A 24,681-nucleotide genomic window follows, 5' to 3' on the forward strand; every position below is an offset into this window, starting at 1 on the left:
AAGTAACACACACACACACACACACATATATATATAACATATAACAGTCGACGCTTAAGAACTGGAGCCGATTTTCAAGACTTCCCAGATTTGAACGAGAAGAAACATAAGTGATTTGAAATATAAAATGCAAAGTTGCCGATGAAATGTGAAAAAATTAAGGTTAGGAACAAAACTACACAGTAGCCTAAAGAGGAAAAAGATGAAAAACAGAACAAGAAAAAACCACGGTGGCCGCAGTGGTTTTCCATTTATATATATTTGCAGCGAACTAAGTTTTTAATCAGGTAATACCTCTCTTTGTAATACCTTTCTTTATCAGGTAATACCTCTCTTTGTCAATTTTATGAACAAAAGCATACTTTAATTCTTCATTCACTATTATAAATTTCTTCCTATTATAAATTTTTACTATTAAAAATTTCTTTCGTCCGACTCTTTCTACTTCTTCCTTTAAACTGTAAAGAACATTTTCAATTATAAAATAACACATTTCTTTTTTCTTATATCCTCAAATTATCTGAAACCGTATTTGTTGGAACAAATCATCAAAAGAACAAAAATGAAGGAAACATCTGATTTATAATAATAATAATTAAAACAACAATAATTTATCACACAACTCTTTTCGTTACATTTCTGTTTCACTTTTAATGCTTCAATCATTATTCAATATTAACAGTTCCATTCGCCTCATTTTTATTTCAACACTATTTTTTTTTATTCCTTATTTTTAACTGTGCCTTCTATGAAATAATATCTTTCACTTCGCTTTCTGAAACTAATTTAATATCATGTTCTTGGGGGAAAAATAACAAAAATATAAAAAAAGAACGCAACACCTGACTTATAATAATAACAATGATTTTCTCACAGCACCTACTTTTCCCGCGCTTACAGAAAACCCAGAAAAAAAGAGGAGGGAGAGAAGACTTCTGCATCAACAGACGATTAGCTTTTTACCTTCGAAAATTCGAACACCTGTCGCGTAGTTAGCTGTTCCAGGATTTACTCTTGTATACACCATTCGGTGTCAAAGACATTTCTAAATCGGCTTTAAAATGAAGTATCTTTGTTGTTTCAGCATACTACATCCACCTTCGCAATTGACATTTCTCTATGGAAAATGACATTTCTTACTTATTTATTTTTATTTTATTTTTTTATCATCGAACTTGATTGAAAGTATATCAATAGAATATTGNATATATATATAAAGATCTATAATAAAAATTAATGGACTTTTGTTTCCAAATAAATGGATGAAAAAGGAAGTTGAATTTTTTCTTGGACGCTTTTTTAACATTTCTTTTTGTTAAAATATATACAAAAAAGAGCATAAGTCAAATTTTTATAATATTATGCTTAATTCTTAACAGCATGTATTTGTAGAAAAAACAAAATTCCAAGCAAATGGGTTATTAAATTTCAAATTTGTCTTTTGACTTCAAAATTGAAATCCACCTCAGTTTTTTTGTAAGTAACTACTAACAATTATTAAAGAAACAAAATTAATTCGAATCTAATGATTAAAAAATAGCAAAAAATGCTCTAGAATTTATTAACAATAACTGTAATAAAAGTAACAAAAAACTAAGTTGATGCACTAAGAAATGTAAGACTTTTTAAAATATCAATAACAAAAAAAATTGATAGCCAGTTTTAGGAAACTGTTTCTTCCTTATACACACCATCTTTTAACGGTATAGAATTACTATATGGCTAATTGCAGAAGTGAATAGTAAGAAAACACAGAATAAGAATTATAAGAAACAACAACAAATTGATAACAGTACATTTATTAAACATGTCATGCGAATTCTCAAACATTAAAAAACATGTAATATCAGCATTCAGTATTACATAAAGCGAGATATTTATGTAAAATATGAAGACGTAAATATTAATTGTTTAAAGAAATATTTTTTACAATTACAATTCTTGATAATTTTATGTCAACTGATTATCGGAATTACAATTAGTACATTAAAAGTTTAATTAAGAAAATGATAAGTACTAATTTCGCTTAATTTAATAAAATGTGAGGTATAAGAATTTATTTTTAAAAAATCATTTCCACAATTAAGAAACTACATAATATTCAAGTCAGTCCAAATGTTTCATAAATAATTCAAATTAGTAACAGTAATTCTTTAATTGTGAAAATGATTCAGTTCCATTTATGATCTGGCGGTTTTCTATCCCAAGCCAGTTCCTTTCTAAATTAGTGGGAAAAACACTTTATGGCAAGGAAACTTTTTGTACAATTTTGCTCTTAATTTATGAACACTATTTAAAATAAATCAAATGAGATTTTTTAAATAAAAATAATAATAATACTAAATGACAATGAGTTCTGGTAAAATAATGCACTAAGTTTACCTCTCATCAAATGAACAAAACACTATAAATCTAACAGATATTTACAATTAAATTTTAAGAAATGTTCAATTCCTTAATTTAACATATCATTTTTCATCTATGTTACAAAATGCAGAGTTTTAAACAGACGTATTTGTTCATTATACCTCTTTTCCTTAATCATTAAATACCAAATTTAGCAACACAAAATAAATAAATAAATAAATGTTTCGCACAAAATTTAACATGAATGAAATCAAAATAAAAAATATATTGATACATAGCAAAAATCTTTTGGAATGGTTATTTATCCTCAACTCAACAATACAGTATTTTCCTCCATTAAATAACAATTTATTATTTAAGACAAATATATATATCTGTTAACAACAATTTAACTTGAACATTATATGACAAATTTTAACAAATCATAAGTGAGTAATGTTTCTGTACTAAATTATTCATTTATAAAATTAACAGGACAAAGTGTAACAAATATTCAAAGCAATTTTTTCTTTAAATGATAAACTACATGACTTTATCTTCTGTATGAACCTACATAACATCATGAACAGATATAATACATAGCTCATATATCATACATAGCTATTTGCAACATTAAATGACAGATTTCAGCAGAAGAAAATCAATATGTTTGGGTACTTTGATGAAATTAATATAAAAACATTTATTATACCTCTTCTCCTTAATCATTAAATATCAAATGTAGCAACAAAAAAAATAATAAATAAATGTTTCGCACAAAATTTAACATGAATGAAATCCAAATAAAAAATATATTGACACATAGCAAAAAGTTTTTCGAATGGTTGTTTATCCCCAACAATGGAGTATTTTCCTCCATTAAATAACAATTTATTATTTAAGGCAGATACATCTATTAACAACAATTTGACTTGAACATTAAATAAGAAATTCTAACAAATCATTAAATGAATAATGTTTCGGTACAAAATTTTTCATTGGAGAAATTAAATAGGACAAAGTGTAACAAATATTCAAAGCGATTTTTTCTCTAAATGATAAACTACATGGCATTATCTTCTGTATGAACTTACGTGATACATGAACAGATATCATACATAGAACATATATCATGCATAGAACATATATCATACATAGATCATAAATCATACATATATCATAAATCATACATAGATCATATATCATACATAGATCATATATCATACATAGATCATATGTCATACATGGATATCAATTTACAACATTAAATGACAGATTTCAGCAGAATAAAATCTACATGTTTTGATACATTAATGAAATTAAGAGAACCAAAAATGTTATGGATATCTACAATAAAATCTTTTTAATTATAAATTGCATAATACTGTCTCTTCCTGTTATCGGTGATACATGAATAGATATCATAGATAGAACATATATCATACATAGATCATAAATCATACATAGATCATAAATCATATATCATACATAGACCATACATCATACATAGATCATATATCATACTAGATCATATATCATACATAGATATCAATTTACAACATTAAATGACAGACTTCCGCAGAATAAAATCGACATGTTGTGGAACATTAATGAAATTAAGAGAACCAAAAATGTTATGGATATCTACAATAAAATCTTTTTAATTAAAAATTGCATAATACTGTCTCTTCCTGTTCAAACAGATAAATCAGTTTACAATATGTCTGCTTCAGCACATCTCGATTTTCTGCAACACACAAATACCAATGAAAAACAACATTCTGAAACAGTTCATTACCTCAGTAACAAAATAGGTTTTCAGAACACAGCAATGTGAAAATACTGCTCTAGGACCACACGATCTTATATCACTGTACTAGAGTCTATATAAAACTATAATTCTGTAAAACCAGTGTTCTCCCTAAGCGTTTTTAGAAGAACGACTCACCCTGCATGTCCTTTGATCCCTATAAATGCGCCCTCCTTACATTTTCTGTAAAAATTAAGCCACCATATCTTATTAACACTGAATTTTTATCTTTTTTCTTTTCAGAAAAAGTTTTTTCTCTCTTTTTAAGCACCAGTTTTAATGAAAAGTCCACTGCTGATTCATTTAATTACTGATAATTTAAATTTTTATTTAACTTTAATTTTTTTAATTTTAGTAAGATTTTTTTTATACTGTTCAGTTATATAGATAAAATTCCCATGATAAAAAAAAGGTCTACATTATTTGGCAACTTTTCATTTGCAATCGTATAACCAAAAAATACTATTTTACTATCTCTAATCTTTATCTATATCGTACTAATATTTAGCATCGTAGCAAAATATTAGAAATTCATTCTCATTACCTTTTAAATCGAACCTTAATAATCTCTGTATAGAGTGCAGCAATGTTAACTCTCGAAACATTTTTTTTTTTTTTTTGCAGTCAGGAATGTATTTAAAAATGGTTCTGTCTGCCTGAGTTAGATACATATATAATATTAATCACACACATACAGATAATATCTATGTGAAAACAGTTTTAACACAAGAGATCAATTCAAGTATAGTGATTGGAGTTACTAAAAAATATTTATAATACGAGACATGGTTTCACACCCAGTAACAAATATTTATTTTTAATTACTTCTTTTATCAGAGATTTAAAATGCAAAACTTATGAAATCACATACTTCTAGGGTGATCAATCACATTTTTTAATTAATATAAGCTCAAACATAATTTTAAAATACAATAGGATAACTTTGCATATAACAATCGCCCAATTCCACAAATTTTTGATTATTTGATTCATAGAGTATATTTAAATTGAAAAGAAAAAATAGATTCTGTTGAAAAAAGCTGTGAAAATTGATTTACATTACTATATGTAAAAAATAATAAACATGTGCAATAAGATTATTCCAAGGAAACTAAATATTTTATAACTCTTTCCAGAAAGATGTTAACACAATAAATAAGTGAGTACTAATCAGGACAGGGTGGCCACTCAAATCAGATTTCAAATTTCCCTGATTTTTCCAGGTTTTCCAGATAAAAATCTTAAAATTTCCAGGTTTTTGTTTCTTTTTTCTTATAAAGTATAGGATGTGTACAAGAAAAGTGTCTATATTATAAAATATTTTATTCAAAATGTTATTTTTTTAACATATCATCTTGAAAAAAATAATTTATTTTGACAATTTTCAAGATTTTTTATTTATTTTTTAATGTTTTGGCACAAAATTTTGAATCAAAAATCATATATTGACCAACAAAGGAGCCTTTTTTGTTTAAAATTAAAATATGTTATAAGAGGTTAAAATGAAATAGAAAAAATTAGCATTAATGCAACAATTGTAACAATTTGTCGACAAACATTGCTGTTAGTGATTGTAAAAAAATGTGTGATTGGTTGGTTTGCTCAGAAAAAATAATTCACAGATTTCTTTGAATAGGAGTAGAAAAGCTTTCAGAAAAAGAGTGCGATATAAAATCTATTATCATAAAATTATAACCAACTAATTTTTGGAGAATTTTATAAAGTTAAAAATACAAAAACATTTTGTCAAAATAGAGAAAAAAAATAACCACCAAAGCATCGGAACAAACTTGAGCCATAAATGGATTTAGCCCAAGGACAGAATTTAAAAACAGAAGCTAATATCCTAATCCCTTTTTCCACCAGAATCTTACCTAAATTTTCCTAAATTCCCATAGCGGTCAAAAGTTTCCACATTTGTTTAGCAACCGTGGAAGAATTTTATATGGCATTCTAGTTTAACAGAACTATAATGGAGCAAATTTTGATGCAAGCAAAGTATCGCTAAGTTGATGATATTTCAACTGTTTGGCGATACATTTCCGTTAAAAAAAAGTGGGTATAATGGATGAAATAATTTAAATTAAGAAAATTAGCAAATAATTTAAATTAGCGAAATTTGAAAAAATCATCAAATAAAAATTTCCAGCTTTTCTTTAAAAATCCCTGATTTTTCCAGGTTTTTATCCAAATTTCCCTGATATTTCCAGGTTTTTTCCAGTATAAAAAAATTCCCTGATAATTCCAGGTTTTCAAGGTTTTCCAGGTGGGTGGCCACCCTGCAGGATTAGTTTAATAGCATATGAAACATAAAAATTTTAATAAAGAAAATTATATATACAATTAAAAGAGCCATAGTATTCAGTTTACGAATATCTAATGAATAATTTTCAGTTTACGAATATCTAATGAAATGTCATGGAAAGAGAAATATTCAAGCACTGTATAGGAGAAAGTACTTTTTTTTTTCCTTCCAGGAAAAAAAAATTTTCGGAATTCTGCCATTCTAAGAAGTAGGCAGCAATTTTTAAGTGATTATTTTCCTTTTTTTAAGTGACATAAAAAATTATAATAAAAATACGCCACACAATGAGGGATTAAAATACACATGTAAACAACGATACAGAAATTTTTGAGAACTGCCAAAGTTTATTTCATTAACATTTATAGTCAAATCCATGATGTACAAAAAAAAAAAAAATTGTTTAACATTTGATGACAATTTTAAAAAGATACTTACACTCATTCACAACAATTACAACATTTAATGTCATATTCAAGATCATTTATAAGCAAACTTCACTATATGAGTAGTGGAAAAATCAAAAATATTATTTTTATAATAAAAATTTGCAAGAACTTTCTTACATATGATTTGGAATTTCCATGTTACAAAAGCCACCACTAGGCCCTGGCTTTGTAAAATTAACAAAGTCAAAAATTTGACACTCATGACACATAAGTAGTGGACTTATATTGATCGCCCATAGAGAATAATAATGTTGTAACTTATTTAAACATTTGATGACAATTTAAAAAAGATACTTACACTCATTCACAACATTTAATGTCAAATTCAAGAACATTTATCAGCAAACTTCACTTTATAAGTACAATGAATATTTGCAAGAACTTTTTAACAGATGATTTGGTATTTTCATGTTATAAAAGCCTCCATTAGGCCCTGGGTTTGTAAAATTAGCAAAGCCAAAAATTTGACTCATGACACATAAGTAGTGGACTTATATTGATCACCCATAGAGATTAATAATGTTGTAACTTATTTAGGACATTTGATGACAATTTAAAAAAGATACTTACACTCATTCACAACAATTGCAGCATTTAATGTCAAATTCAAGAACATTTATAAGCAAACTTCAATATATATAAGTAGTGGAGAAATCAAGAACATTATTTTTAAAACGAAAATTTGCACGAACTTTTTAACAGATGATTTGATATATCCATGTTAAAAAAGCTTCCATTAGGTCCGGGGATTGTTATATTAGCAAAGACAAAAATTTCACTCGTGACACTTAAGTAGTGGACTTATATTGATTGACCACACAGATTAATAAAGTTGTAACATCACTAATTTATTAAATTTCAGTATTTCTTAATTTTAAGATAACATACTTTGATAAATTAATTTAATTGCATTGTTGTAGCATTATGATTAGAGATCACTGATAAATTATTTATTTTTTCAAAATTCTTACACATTTAATGTAATAATATGTAATGAAGTTAATTCATAATTGGTAGACAACAATTTATTTATTGTTGTATGCCTGTATACTTCAAAATGCATAAAATATTAATAATTTTTGTCTGAGAATTATGACGATTAACTATAGAGTCCCCGGGTTATTTCTGTATCGTAATCTGGTGTGCCAAGTACAATTGTCAAGGCACCAAATGGATTTTAAACTTGCAAATTTTTCAAAAATTAAAATAAAGGTTTGTCCAGGAGTGGTTATGAATTATACCTTTTAAGTTGATCTCCTTCTGTGTTTTATTTAATTTTTTTTTAGCCGCTGCCCAGAAGTTGCCGAGACTTGGTGATCATTCTGCTGTAGATCACAATAAGAAAATCTTCCACTTAAATATTGTAGTCCCAATATTAAATAAGAATTTTGATTTGTTATATGATATGTTCAATTTTCCTTACATAAAACTATCATAAAATTATAAAAAAAAAACGTGGATCAGTTAAAATCAAAATTTATCACAATCAATAACAAACACTAATAATATCAAGAAATTTAACACTTTTCACTAAAAGCTTCATAAATATTTGCTGCGAAATTGTTCAATTTTTCATTTTGCACTAGAGCATGAGCAAGACCCGCCTCGCCAGAAGGATCATGTTGGCTGTGCAAATTATGAACAGTGGGAATAAGTTTCGCCAAATGTGTAGTATATTCATTCAAATTCACAAAATCTTCCGTAGTACTGCTCAAAAAAGCATAACACTCAGACATTTGATCCATTATAAATGTAATTCCACAAGTGACACAAGCATCCAACACATCTTTAAAATCATCACATTCAAGCACATCTTTAGTTTCTGCCTTAATTTCATCCAAAAACTTATCATCCGAGGGTTTACGAGAACTTTCTGACGAGTACAACAGCAAATCCGAAATGTCAGGAAGAACTTTAGAATCGCTTATGTTAATATCAGCTTGTATATCAATAATAATGTCCTCGATATCTTGAAGTCGCATTGGTTGATCAAGAGCATAGTTCTTAAGATTACGTGCACAAGCACATCTGACTTGTACCAATAATTTCCTTAATCCGTTCAACATAAAGACTTCGATATGTGACATGTACTTCTGTTGTTGCTCAGTGGAATTTGCATTTGTACTACGAGTGGCAAAAAAATAACCACTCAATATGCACATTTGAACCCTTAATAAAATACATAAAAGACACTGTGCATACATTTCTCCAATAACTTGAGTGAAAACTAATATTTTCAGTTGCTCCCATAAATGAAGTTTATTGGTAGGTTGCTGTTTCAAATCATGAACCACGTCATCTACTTCGACGTCTCGAACAACAATGTCGCGAATCTTACGAGTAAAGGTTGCAAATGTTGAATCACAAGTCATCATGGTGCTTTCAAAGTGGTTTGATTTCTTAATTTGGTCACACACATCAGTAGCTCGCTGCTTTTCCCATTCAATGAACTTTCTTTTCAAATAAGAATTGAAAAACGCAACACCTCCAACTACACCGCCTAAAAAGAGTAACTTTTTCTTGTGACGGCGTAAACATGAAGGCAAGAAGTCAAACATAGTGAAATGAAGATGGCTGAAGTGTATTTAAAAGAAGTGATTAGTGAGAAAAATATCAGCAAATGAGAATGATGCTATATAGGGTACAAAGTTATAATTGAACGGCACAAATACTGATAAATTTTCAATAAATCTATTGATCTGTAAGAATTTTTTATTTTTTCCAAAACAACAAACAGAAACCTGTCTGTGAAAAAGAAGATAGGATGAGCTTTTCGCTTTTGAGTGAGAGAATATTTTGCACTCGGTTATAGATATAAAGGTAAAATTTTACTAAAACACTGTATTCTTATTGTAGCCAATGAGAATAAGGAACATTTACCACTTCACCAATCAGGTTCTCCTTCTCCTTCAAAGGTGATCGGAAAAGGTCTTTTTCGGACTGTTCTCACTGGGATAATATACTAATGCAGTTCACTCATGTGCAAATATTCTAAACACTCTCGCTCGAAGACCGGTTCCTTATCTTGACCCTCCCCCTTCTTTCTCCTCATCTCAAATTTCCACAACGCTTTCTTTTATAGCTATGTTCAATATAGTCTTCTTTTCCATGTAGTTTCCTAACTAAAAAAAGTTTTTAATCTATTTAAAAATCAAGACGGAAACTAAGGTACTTCCTTCTCCTATAAATCTCCACACGCTATTGGTAAAAGTGTGATAAAACAACTACTCAAGGGCGGAGGCAGGGAGGTGCAAGGGGGTGCAATTGCACCGCCTGGCTTTTTTTTTTTTTAAGCAATTAAAGAGATACGGTTGTTGTTGTTGTTAATTTACGTCGCACTAGAGCTGCACAATGGGCTATTGGCGACGGTCTGGGAAACATCCCGGAGGATGATCCGAAGACACGCCATCACAATTTTGATCCTCTGCGGAGGGGATGGCACCCCCGCTTCGGTAGCCCAACGACCTGCACGCGAATAAAGAGATACGGAAAAGCAATTTCATTATGAAATTTTTTTTTTATTAATAATATTTTTATTCAAAAACAAATAATTAAGTAATTATATTAAGTATATTAGTACATAGCAATTAAAAAATTGTTTAATCAAACAAGAATTGTAATCGTCTTGTTTGCTGTCCAAATCTGCTTATAACTTTTTCAATGAATTCTGAGTCATCTTTGATTCTTTTCTTATGCACACTGAGCACGCACAAACTACTTAATCCCTCGTGAGACGTTGTAGACCGATTCCATGTTTTGATGCGTCGCATTGTACTAAAAGTGCGTTCAATAGTGCACCTAGTAGTTGGAGTAGCACGTAGTAGTTAGGCCAATTTTGATTGCCTCCGCTGCAGCTGGATAAAACGGTGTGACCTCAATAACTAAATTGATATGTATTCGAGGGATTCATAAGAATTTTTTCTATTCCTCCACATTTCATTCCACGTTGTACCTTCAGTAATGTATATATATATATATATATATANCAGCGCCATCAATACAGTTTTTCGTGGCAAAATTTGCAAGTACAAGAAATTTGTTCTTTTTTTAAATATCTTGTTAACAATGAAGAAATGTATCTTGAAAAAGATTAACTGATTAAAGTATATATGTAATAACAAAACAAAATGTAATAACAGAATATTTTTAATTTTCTTTTTTTGGGGGGGGGGTAGTTTGTTAGAGGATTGCACCCCTTTTTATATTATTCTGCCGGCGCCCATGCAACTACTATAAATATTAAATAACAATTCACTAGTATGTAAGACATGTTAACTTGATTCTATCAATAGGTATCTTTTGATAAATGAAGGTTGACATAGTCAATAACATAACCCCTTATCGGTGTTCTCCGAGAGTGATATGAACTCACCGAAATCAATGGATGATCCACATTGAACAGTTGATTCGCTCACAAAACAGCACCCAAACACGCGGTGAAGTCTCCTGACCAATAACAAAAAGAAAGGAAACAAAGAAAGATTAAATAGATAAATAAATAATTGAAAACATCAATAATCAACTAGTGGTATTAGTTCATCGAATTAAATGTGGCGAAACTACCACGATAAATATTAAATACCAATTTAATAATATATAAGACATGTTAACTTGACTCCATTTGGAGGTACATTTAGATAGATGAAGGTTGAAATAGTCAATAATACTCACCCCTAATAAACATACGAAGTGTTGCCAAGGGTAGAGAGATCTGCTCTGCGCCACCTGTAGCCCATTTTGATCACCAATTAGCGGCTATTGACACTGCTTCTATAATTTGTCTAAAGTAAGAACTCCCCTAGCCATTCGTCTGTACCCGTGGCTGTGTCTATGGTAACGAGGTATAACTTTTTCAAGTAAGGGTGTAGAGTTACTTTTTAGGTCTGGGCTTTGCTCGGATCGGCTAGAAAAAGATAATCTTTTTCTTGGGTCTATTGTGTTAGCCCTAGAGTGAAGCGAAGCTACCCTTCCTGAAATCCACAATTCTTGCTTCCATAGCAGCAGACTTCGTGGCTGGTAGAGTTCTTACCTTAGACAAACTATAATTGCACGCGACGCTCGTGGGAAAGTTTAGAAACAACATGTAAGATTAAGTACTTTCTGCTTCATTAAAGTAATTTCCTCTACAAGCGATTAACGTATACGAAAGCTGTATGCAGTTTTACGAAAACTATTTTATGAATGTTGAAAACCACGAAATTACCGAAATAATCCACTTAGAAACCGAATCACTTCGTGTGCTTTCGAGCTAAGGTGCCAACCTCACGGTGTATGATTTATGTACGTGTTAGCATTTCTCTTAAGGTTGGTACTTTTTTATTTACGTCGCCGTTGGGCTGCACAATGGGTAATATGCGATAGTCTGGGTATCCTCCCTGAGGACAATCACGCTATCACAACTTTGTGAGGCCACTTTCTATATTTACACATATATCTGAATTGGAAGGAAATTTTCAACAGATCCCAATACCCATGGTATCGCTCGGCGTTCGACCACGAGACTTTTGATTCCACAGATTTTACGAGCACGTATGCAGGAATGTGATTAGGGTTTTAGCGGCCCTGCGTGAAACATTACGGCATTTTGTCAATAATAAAAATCATCTCTTGTTTAACAAAGTATATATTAAACATTGGATTTTTTTTTCATTTCAATATCTAAAAAAAAAAAATTTCCGCATTTAACGATCTGACAGAATGTATAAATTATACTTAATATTATTTAAAAATAATACTGCAACTGAAATTCTTAATGCCACTAATACTAAAAAGGTCAATATTATAATTTAACTATTGAAAACTTATTACTGAATTAATTAGTAATAAATAATTACTGAATTAAAAGTTTTTTTTTTTTTTTATCAAACTAGCTCTTAGGAATTCCCTCCACATACACTCACAAATCGGCAATAGTTGAAATTTTTTTTTCAATAAATTTTTATTACATGAAAGTTGAAAATTGACAAAAGGCAAGGTTGTTATTTTAAAAACTACACTCCTGGTGTAAAGAAACATTGACTGAAATATGAAATTCACGTTTTGAAATATAGATTATAATAACTCGTACGAATTATATATCCAAGGAATAGTAAAAATATATCGAAGATTTAGCAAATGTAAAGAAAAAGCTGAAATAAAACTATTAATTGATCCGGAATTTTTGTTGGCTTTAATTTTTGGCAAACATTGGACCGCTCTCCTGACCAAACTAATTATTTCCCAGATTGCAGCTATCCTGAACACCCAATATTTTGGGGTCAAAAATCCGAATTCGTCAAAATAAAAAAGGCGTGTTCATTCAGAGAAAGCATGTTTTTGCGTCTGATTTCGTAACTCAAAATATCGTCTGCACTAAATAATTAGCATATCTGAGGTCACCGCCTTCGAACCATTAAGATTGAGTCCTTGAACATGAAGATCATCAGATCAAAAGTTATTCATCAAGGTAGTCCTTTTTTGAGCACTGTATTTATAGCTAAAGATTTTTTTTACAACGACATTCTACTACCTTCTACTACACATCGATAATACTTATCGCGTACGGATCTCTAGCGGTACTTCGTTAACAAATTGTCACATGCACAAATCTCTTACTTGCCGAAAGGTACATATACCAAAAGAGTTATTTTTTACAATGACATTTACATTTTTACTCTTATCTTCTTTTACTCATCGAAAAGATTTATCACGTACCACTTTCTGGCGGCAATTCGTACACATATTGTTAAAGAAAAAGAAAAAAAATATCATTTTATTTACATACGATATGAAAGATCCCCTCGGGATTCACACCCGCTTGTTTTAGATTCGCAGTTTGCCGCTTCATACCATGCCAGGGGAACATAGTCACCTGACTATTCAACGGGAATCAAGATCAAGCTTCTAAATTATTTTCACGGATATGCAAATTGCGCACCCTTTTTATGCCCTATTGTTCAACTCCTAATTCTTCGACAATTTTGCGGCTTGGTCTGGTAGTTTGGTGCGTTATAGCAAGGTATCTGACCAAGTTTCATAATTATAGGTTATTATTAGATAAGAATATAGGCCTATTAAGTATTTTAAGAATATGCGCTATATTTTAGTATAAATGGAAAATTGAGATAACAATTACGTCCCTTGTGTCCTACTTAATTCGTATATGAACTTTGATTGTTGACCTCGTATTTAGGTACGTTGCAATAATAAATAAGGCCAAGTTTGAAAATGATAGGTTAATATAAAACCAAAATGTATATGCAGAAAATACCTTCACGAAATGTATATACAGAGGATAACCTTTTTTGTACATGCAGAGAATACTTACCCATATACGCACACACATACACAAAAATGAAATGAGATTAACATTACAATTAGGCTCTCTTGTGCCTTAACTAATTCATCCAAAATTTTGCAGCTTGGCTTCGTATTCTGTTGTATAAAAATAATAGATAGGGTAATGTCTGAAAAATTATAGGTTAATATAAAAGCAAAATATAGGCCTCTATGTATACGCAAAGAGCACAAAAAATCGTCAAAAACTTTCCACAGTGTCCCGTTGTTTTCTTTGAAAAAAAAAATAACATTTTTAATTTTGTAATGAAAAGAAAAAATAATCAACTAATAACAACACACCTTTTTATATTCAGACAATACGACAGACTATCCCGAATTGCAAATTAGTTCACTTGGAATTAACAGTTTTACGCTTCGTACCATACCAAGGGACCATGCTCTTCTGACTATCTAAAGGGAATTAAGTGTCTGAATCATTTCTGTAGATTTTCATATGGGGCACCAAAGTATCTAAATATGATTTACTTTGCAGCATCTAATTCGTCTATAATTTTGCAGATTGGTGTGGTATTTTGGTGCGTTATAATATCTAACAAAGTTTCAAAAATATTGAATAGTAAATGATGATAGGGGATGATTTAGTACATGTGGTCTATTTTATTACCACGTCTATATAAACTTGCCTTCGTGTATGTCTGTCCTGGTGGAATTTTGTAATCGATTTTAAACTAACTTCCCGACTAGCTACAAACTTCAAATTTGGCACATAGTTCAGAATTAGATGACAATGTGTGAAAATGAAGACAAAAAGACATACAAAGAAAATTAAATTAAAATTTAAAAAAACATATATTTTCGAGATTGTCTTTTGTTGTCGATTCCATTACTTCAAATTAGTATTACATGTCAGGTGAAAAGATTTTAATTGGCGGAGTATTTTTATTGGCTGAAAAATCACGTGGTAGGATCCAGTTTTTCCTCATTAAAACTAATGAAAGTCGTAAAGGTATTGTTTTTCTATTCGCGATCGCAACGAACTAAAGGGGGCGTTGTTGTATGAGACTAGTACCTGCGATTTCTATATGAACAGTCATTTTAATAGTTATTTACAATTTTCATCCTTTTTTAGGCTGGTTCGCCGCTAGGGCGATACCAACGCCACCGCTATTTTAGCCACTCCCCCCTGTGGGCGTGACTATGTCTTTTTCAATTATTCTGCACTCTTTCACCGCTAGGGTGATTGTTTTTCGTGCGTCTCTACGTTTTTTCTCTTTTTGCTGTTTTTTCATCATTTTTTACTCATTTTTTATGTTCGTAACATAAATTGCTATGTAAATTTGAATTTCCTTCTGGATTTTAACACCACTGTTATGCTTAAACTATGTTTTGTGTTATGTTATAATTATTTCTGTTCTTATCGAGGATTAAGGGTCAGGTTGACCCAGGTGCCTCATCAAGCACAGGCAAAGATGCCACAATGACTACTCTAGAGACGTCGTTAATGTAGCACGTAGCATTGCAACGTTCCTTCGTTATTGCGGCTAATTAAATTTAAAAAAGAAAAATGCTTGATATTCTTTCGTATGCAAACAAAAACAAAATGGTATCTCTTTTTATTAGAGAAGGAATATCCAAAACACATCGGAAAAATATTTGTACATTAACAGAAAAAAATATGTATATTCTTATAAGAGTTAAAACCTAATGCAGGAGAAATAGTATTACTAAATTTAATGATATAACATGAAAGGCCCATTTAAACTTTACATTCTATAGTTTTAAGAATCATATTAGTTCAAAAATTAAAATGAACAAAAAGTATACATAAGCCTCATAATTTTATGAAATTTAATTTTGTAAACAACGTTTTTTGACAACAATTTTTATCAAAAAATTTCAAGTTTCAATAAAAATCATTATTTAGAAACTAAGAAACGTAAAATAAAGAATGCTGACGAAACAAAAACAAAAAAAAAAAAAAATTCTTTTTTGTCGCCATTTTTAGTGCTACGAATATTCGTCTTTGGGATTTGCCAAAAACAAAACAAGATGCAATTTTATTTTTTCAGGAGGGAAATATTTTACCGAAAAAACGAAAATGTACCAATTCCCACAACATAAAACTTTATCTTGGTAAACGTACGTTTTGGAAATGTTATTTCATTTGGAATCTTATTCATCAGAGTTCATATGGCGATATGATTGTTTTGAATCTATGCTAAACTCTATATCGGCTCATTTTCCACCGAAATCCAATTAACTATTTTGATTTTAAATAAAGTGTTTTATTTTATGAACTGTCGCAAAAATTTTAAGTGTAGATTGGCGGCACTTAAAAACCGCCAAATCTGTAGCGGCGGTGGCGTTAATACGTCGTAAGTACCGAATTTTTATTCCATACTTTTCTGAATCATATTATTTCAAACATTGGAATATACAAGAAGTATACATAAACACATAATGTTATACCATTTAATTTTTCAAAAGTATTTTGAGAACAATTTTTATCAAAAAATTATAAACTAAAAAACGGAAAATAAAGAATTCTTAGGATAAAAAAAACGATTTTAAGAATTATTAACATTGAAATAAAAACTTTCATATTGTTTCTTTTTTTATTATTCTTATAGTTCTTAATCAGACGTAAAAAACCATTCTGTAGAGAACCATCATCAAATGAAAAAAAAATATTTACAAGCAAATTTTTTATTGTAAAAATCATTGCACTTACCTGATTTATGATTCCCGGAGAATTCCAAAATGATAAGTTCCTTGTTTGAAAACTTTATTCTCAAATAATAGATACATAGTTTATACCTTCATTACTTTTAGATAACATACTACACAGCAAAATTTTATAATTGATATGAATTTGAATATGTAGCTAAAAACAGAATAGCTGAATTCTAGTTGAACTTATTCTTTCAAAATTAAAAAAAACTTACCAAGAAAACGATTTAAATTAATTAAGAATCAGCACAAATGGCACTATTTCAAGTAACTTGGATAATTTTTTATTGTTGTTTTCCGAATTATATGGATACAGAAATATATACTATTCTATAACGAAGAAGAATATGCTATAACTATTACAATTCTGTATGTTCTGAATTCATATTTATTCACTGGAATGACGAAAGCAATGTTGACTTCACTTTAATTCGTAATGAATTGAAGACAGAAGAAATGCATTTTACCTTAATACACACATCTGTAACAGTATCCGAAATCGGAAGTCATCAGTTGCAAGTTTGTTGATAATAGAAATTAAAAATTATTGAGGAATTTTTCTTCAAATGTTTGGCGTGTTCTGTTCCTGAAAGATTTACTAATATTCTGGAGATTTTTTTCAAGTTCTTCGGCCTTTTCCTTAGGGAAATTTTGTTTCTTATTTGCTGCTAAAAAATGGCGTCTGATTCAGTCAATGATTTTGATGGAACTGAATGGAAACGTGATAAATTAATGTCTGATATTTACAGGCTCCCGCTAGACGGCGTACTCAAGCTTTGCGATCGCGAATAAAGATTTTTGTAACCCTAATTTAAAATGAAAGTTCTATTATTTTAGTAGTGATCTTGTAGTAGTCTTAACTACTCTTGATTAAGAAAAATAATCTAAATAAAAATATATATTTTTAAAAACCACGTTTTTTGTAGTGAAGAATAATAATTAAAAAGTAATAATTTTTAAAAAATATAAAATAAAAATTAAAAAAATTATAATTTAAAATAAAAAAAAATCAAAATAAAAAATAATATTTTTAAAAACCACGTTTTTGTAGTGGAGAATAATAATTTAAAAAAAAATTGAAAAACGAAAAACGTGGGGCGCATGAAATACATAACAGTACATATACACATACATATACACATTTTCTAACTCATGCGCATGCACAGCCACATCCACATACATATGCATATACAGAAACATATTCCACATCCACATTCAGATACAATAACAGATATACATACACATATTCTCAAGAGCACACATACACACACTAATATAACATTAATGTTATGTATTTCATGCGCCCCACGTTTTTCGTTTTTCAAATTTTTTTTTAATTATTATTCTCCACTACAAAAACGTGGTTTTTAAAAATATGATTTTTTTTTCTATTATAAACGGAAAATTGACACTACAATTAGGCATTTTTGTACCCCATCTAATTCATCTATAATTTCAATTCTTATCCTCGTGTTTAGGTACGTTGCACTCAGGGACTAATATCTATGGTTGCACTCATAAATGAGACTAGTTTTAAAAATAATAGGTTGATATAAAATCAAAATATTAATCTTTATATATATGCAGAGAACGGTGTCGTATAGGTCTAGCCAAAAAGTTTCCCCCTTACCTGAATGATTGTCCCGCAATGGACTGATCGTTAAGAAACGGTTCCCAGCAGATCACCGAAGTCAAGCATCACTGGCTACGGTCAGTGTGCGGGAGGGTGACCACTTGGAACAGTCTGCGTAGCGACTGAGAGAGTATTGGTCCTCGTTAAACTGTGCTACCGTAATTTGCTCGACTTCGCGCGCTGGTCGTCGGGCTACAGAAGCGGGTGCCATCCCCTCCGCAGAGGATCAAAATTGTGATGGCATGTCTTCGGATCATCCTCCGGGATGCTTCCCAGACCGTCGCCAATAGCCCATTGTGCAGCTCTAGTGCGACGTAAATTAACAAGAACAATAACAACAACAACCAGAATGATTAATTGAGTAAGCGGAGAAAATCTATTGAAAAAGCGCACCTGCTCAAACAGTTCGCTACTCGCCAAATCTTAATGACGCCAAAGACGATAAAGGATCTCAAATGGAAAACCCATTTACCTCGATTTTGAGCGACCTAGTTGATTAATTCTGCCTTTAGTGTGAGAGTAGAACTTGCGGAATTTTTCAGAGGCGCAAGGGATTTTTAGGGAGAAAAGCTTTCTTATTCAACTTTTATTCTCGTATTAAAAAGGATAAATCAGAAAAAAGTAAAGAAATTTTACTAGACAAAAATTATTCAAAGATTATTAAAATAATTTTATAAAAAATTAGTATAATCTGCAATTCAAGATACAAGTTTTGACGAGGCATTCAATGAACCGCAGAGAACACACAAACATATTCAGAACACACAAACATATCGAGCAAGATGTCAAATAAACATTACACCGATGTCAGAATAATTATAGCCTTCTAATATTTTAAAGTTGGAAAAATTATTTTTTTTAGAATATTTTTCATGCGTAATACTTAGTTTACATACATTATAATCAGGTTACAGTATTTCAATACACATTTTTCCCTGCTTGATACATTTACTTTGGAACTTTTTAAGCTGAAGAATTCTCTTTTAACACTAAAGATAATCACGTCATTTATTACGAATTTTCAATCATCGATTTCTTTAAAATTCGATTTCTCAGAAACCATTCGTTCGATTCCGGTTAAATTTCGCACTTTGGTTTATAAAATTACATACTTTTAAATGATTTAAAAAATTTTATACCATACAATTCATAAGATTTAGACTACTATTTAATAAAACAATCAAAAACAATAAATGATTATCAAAAATTATTTTTTTTTGCGAGGAATTGTCTTTGGATACACAAAATTTCCTAATTGGGTATAATATGAAAAAAACACAACTACTTCGATTTAGTAGGAACAACATATGACGCAATGCTAAACGAATGGAATTTAGTTGTTGTTTATTTTGTACACAGAAACTTCTTGGGTTATAACGTGNTTATTTGTTTTAGTTGTTGTTGTTTTACTTCCGTGAGGGAGTTTCAATAACTTTTCTTTATAATGCAATAAAATCTGGCGAGCAGCTATTTAAACGATCGAAGACTTCGTTTGTTTATTTGTGGCTTGAAGTTAGGCTCGCAGAAAATGCCGTTCATGGGTTAAATTTAGTAGGAACAACACAACCTGTGACGTAGGCTATATTATACCCAATTGTGAGCAAAATTTTTTTTTTTTCAATTCATTTTAAAAATTCTCGAGATGTAGTGAAATATGCAAAAGATGAAGTTAACATTAAAGGGATCAAACTTTGAAAAGATCTCGTGACCATATTTCCCAGCTTGCGGCTACTCCCTGTATTTTGAGGGTTAGAAATCCGATTCCATCGTAAAAAGGGAATGTTTATTTAAAGAACGTACGTTTTTGCGTATGTCTTCGCAATTTGAAATATCATCTGCATTAATTAATTATTGCTATACATCGAATCATTAAGACTGAGGCGTAGTACGTAAAGATTCGATTATTTCATCCGATCAAAAGTTATTCAGAGTGTCCGTTATTTTTTCATTTATTTTATTTTATTTATTTATTTCTGCGCTACAACTTTTTGGTTAGCTGCAAGTACTATAGTACTATAAATAAAATAAACACATCGTTAAACATAACTTCTGATATACTAATTTGGTAACGAAGTCCACCCGTGCTGCCACGTTAACGTTGATTATTGAATATTTCTTACATAGCGAATTGCGTAGCGAATAATAATAATCTATATTATATAAAACGCTAATACGTACGTATGTATGTATGTATCAATAAAACCGATGATATTTCTTTTCTCACGCTGGCAACAGTTTTCATTTTTAATTGATTGCATTCGGCGCGCAAGAGCACGTAGTGAGCAACCAGATAACAATAACCAGAGTGAGCATTATCAGGTTGTTCAATTCAGATTCATGCACTAAAAACATGACAATATTTAATTTAAACTCAATTAGGAATTAATTAATTAATTGAAGTGAGAATGCTTTAAAAGGCCGCTGTTGAATTGATATTTTTCTACTGGGAGCTACCTAAACGTCTAAAAAACGTTTAAGTGTTTGTATTGAATGCATTGAATTTTTTTATATTTCGCGTTTATTTATGCATTGAATTTTCACGCTTTAAAATGCAGAATATTAGTGAAGCAATATTTGATAATTTATTTTGCTAATATGTTTCTTATTTAGCTAATGTTTTGATTTTTTCACCATGTACAATCTAAATAGCTAATATACTTTTTTAAAAGCCAATAAGAACATTGGTAGAATTCTTCTACATAAGTACAATACTATGTCTTTGATGATAAAATACTATGTCTTTGATGATAATATATTATGTCTTTGTGCTAGAACATTGTGTTCATTGGCGAGCGAGCGCAGCGAGCCATGGTTCACGGCGTGAACCACATAGGATTGCGTAGCAATTCTCGGGGGTTGGCGAACGTTAGCGAGCAGGGGGCGGAGCCTCCTAGTTAAACATTAAAATGGCACCTATGAACTACAGAGATAGACTGACACAATCAGTAAACATGTAATATAAAAAAAATTTAAAGTCAATCCTACTTAGGTCAATAAGGAAAATTTTTATTTTAGTTACTTTTTATTAAATAATTACAATTCTTTTCAAATATAAAACTAAAATCAATTAATTAAATTTAATTAATGAGTAAAAGTTCAAAAAAATTTATTTGAACTTGAGTGGATGAATTAAAATAATTTTAATAACGATTGAAAATTTGAACAAGATATAGGGAGAGTGTGAACTAATAGTAGAAATTAAAAGAAAACAGCTGAACGAATCCACTACGTGAATTTTAATCCGTCAGCTATTTTTTATCATTTCGAAGAATGACTCATTTTTTTAAAAGCCACCACCTTTAAGAAGCTAATGCTAAGACCAAAATTAAGTCATTTTCTCAACACTTTATGAAATTTCGAATGAAAAAGAAAATGCAATGCATAGAGAACTTTGACAATTTAGAATATTTGTACGCATCAATGAGATTTCAGAATCTAATAAAACAGATATTAATATAGTTTTATTACAAAAATCTTAAATAAGGACTTTAACAAAGATTTGTGCACGCTAATGCAGCTTTTAAGATAAATTAATTTGATTTGACACATTTGAATCACTTTCACCTCTGAAATACAGGGTGTTAATAAATTCCCGGTACCATTTTGATGTTTAACAACTCATAAAATAATGAAGATATAAACAAACTTATGGCATTTATTCATGGAATAATTCATATATTTTCCTCTTCAGGTTTGAATATCTTTACTTTTGTAAATATCGTCTGCACGCGTGGTTAATTGGGTATAATATAGCCTACGTCACAGGTTGTGTTGTTCCTACTAAATTTAACCCATGAACGGCATTTTCTGCGAGTCTAACTTCAAGCCACAAATAAACAAACGAAGTGTTCGATCTTTTAAATAGCTGCTCGCCAGATTTTATTGCATTATAAAGAAAAGTTATTGAAACTAAATACAACTAAATAAACAACAACAACTAAAACAAATAGCAACAACTACTAATAACAATAACTAAATAAACAACAACTAAATTCCATTCGTTTAGCATTGCGTCATATGTTGTTCCTACTAAATCGAAGTAGTTGTGTTTTTTTCATATTATACCCAATTGCATTTTTCTCTTTTTCGTTTTTGGCAAATATTGCAATGCTATGTTTACTTTTGATGTGTTTGTTCTATGTAGAACTTTTCGATGAGATTTTTCATTCCAGCGGATATTAAGGAGAATGCATACACCACAAGAGAAAACAAAGATTTTAAGGTGGTTCATAGAAACGAAATCGATAGTGCAAACACAGAGAAATTGCAGAAGAATTTACCAAAAAGATACAATTCCTTGGCCACCCAGATCACCTGATATAACGCCGCTGTACTTTTTCCTTCGGGGATTTATAAAAGACAATGTTTACAGGAGGATCGTGTCGAACATTGATGACCTAAAAGCCAGAATTGCAACCACAATAGCCTCTGTGGATGCCGGCATGCTTGCCGCTACCTGGCGTGAAATTGGCTATCGACTTAATATTCTCCGTGCGACGAAGGGGCACACGTAGAAGTTCATTGACAAGGGTCATGAAACTTTTTGAGTCTATCTAACAATTTATGTTATTAATTTTAATCTATCTTTATTGTTTTATGAGTTATTAAACATTAAAATGGGTCCGGAACTTTATAAGCACCCTGTATATTCCGGACGTATAGAGTAAATATTTTTGTTTGCTTAATTTGCAGGCTTAATAAATGATTAGAAATATTTGTTTGGAGGTATCAGTTAGGTATGGTGTAAAAAAAGTGCTTAAATATCGTTTTTTGAATGAATTCAATATTATGTTTTAAATTCAAAACATGTCACTTTTTGATAAACCCTAACCCAAAAACTTTGATAGTTCTTGAGTATGTCTTTCTCATTAGGATATGACAGCAGGAAATTGTGTTAGTTCTTTATATAACTGCAATAGTTTCTCATAGAAGAAATTCATATTGCTTAAGAAATATCGACGCTTCTATCTCATTGTTAGATTTTTTAAGGGTAAAAAATACACAAGCTGGCACTTGAAAAAGATACTTTCTTCTGCTTTCAAAATGGTGTAAAAATAAAATTCTGTTAGAAGTTTCGGAATCATAGTACTGTAAAGAGACTTCCACGGAAACGGAAATTGGCATCATTAACTGGACGATCAGTTTCCGGCCGCCACAGAAAGAAGCTATTTCAGAGAGCAAGTTCATGTTCTCTAGGAAATATACTTAGCAGTTTAGGGTAAGGAATTCCGTGCTTGGATTCGGTTATTATTCTGATAATATGCCGTATTCTAAAGAATATAGAGAGAATTAGTTTAAAATATATTAGGAAAAAACTTTAATATTCTTGAAATTAAATGAAAACGATAATTTAAAGTATAAAATTATAGTAGCAAATAAAATTTATCAAAAAATTAAAGTAAACTGTTCTTAACTTATGATGCTGAAACTCTGAAATCTTTAACTTGTACGTGAGCTGTTTTTAAAAATATCTTGAATAATATTTATTCCAAAGACATAATTTTCACGTTCTACATGCTAATATTAGAAAATCTAAAGCTAGAATTTAATAACTAATTAGAGCTAGGGCTATCGATTAAGTTACGGTATCAGACTCAAAACGTACTTTCGCTGAATTAACGTATCTTTTTTTCGATACACATGAATTCTTAACTTACATGGGGGAAGTAGCCTGGAAACAATTGTCTTAATAGTTTGTTAATTAAAGAGTTAAGTTTATTAATTAAAGAGTTAAGTTTATTAATTAAAGAGTTAGGTTTATTAATTAAAGAATTAAGTTTATTAATTAAGGAGTTAAGTTTATTAATTAAGCAGTGAAGTTTATTAATTAAGGAGTTAAGTTTATTAATTAATTAGGAAAGCGTTCGAATGCTTGAACCCTTATATAATAATACTTAATACTGTTTGTGTTTTTCGCAGTAATTCTCAAGCTTTATAAAGTAATCGAAAATATTTTGCACATAATAATAAAACTCGTTTATCCAAAAATAATTTTATGCAAAAAATAATTTTTAGTTGTTATTTATTAATGATTATTATTTCATTTAATACACCCATTTTTCGTAAGAAAAGTAAAAAAAAAAAAGAATCAGTAAATCAGTATTGAATAACATTATAAAATCATGCACAAAAC

At 30.0% G+C, this 24,681-nt stretch overlaps 2 protein-coding genes across 2 annotated transcripts in view; one reads left to right on the top strand and one right to left on the bottom strand.

Annotated features, from left to right (window-relative positions):
• LOC107451419 (aromatic-L-amino-acid decarboxylase) overlaps positions 1-24,681 on the top strand; it is a 161,780-nt gene that overhangs the window by 96,887 nt on the left and 40,212 nt on the right. The window lies entirely within an intron of this gene.
• LOC107451431 (peroxin 3) lies at positions 6,786-9,676 on the bottom strand. Its single transcript, XM_016067514.3, has one exon. It carries the CDS (start codon positions 9,463-9,465, stop codon positions 8,425-8,427), a length of 1,041 nt encoding a protein of 346 aa, XP_015923000.1. The 5' UTR covers positions 9,466-9,676; the 3' UTR covers positions 6,786-8,424.

This window comes from Parasteatoda tepidariorum, chromosome 8 (genome assembly GCF_043381705.1).
Source record: "Parasteatoda tepidariorum isolate YZ-2023 chromosome 8, CAS_Ptep_4.0, whole genome shotgun sequence".
Taxonomy (NCBI): Eukaryota; Metazoa; Arthropoda; class Arachnida; order Araneae; family Theridiidae; genus Parasteatoda; species Parasteatoda tepidariorum.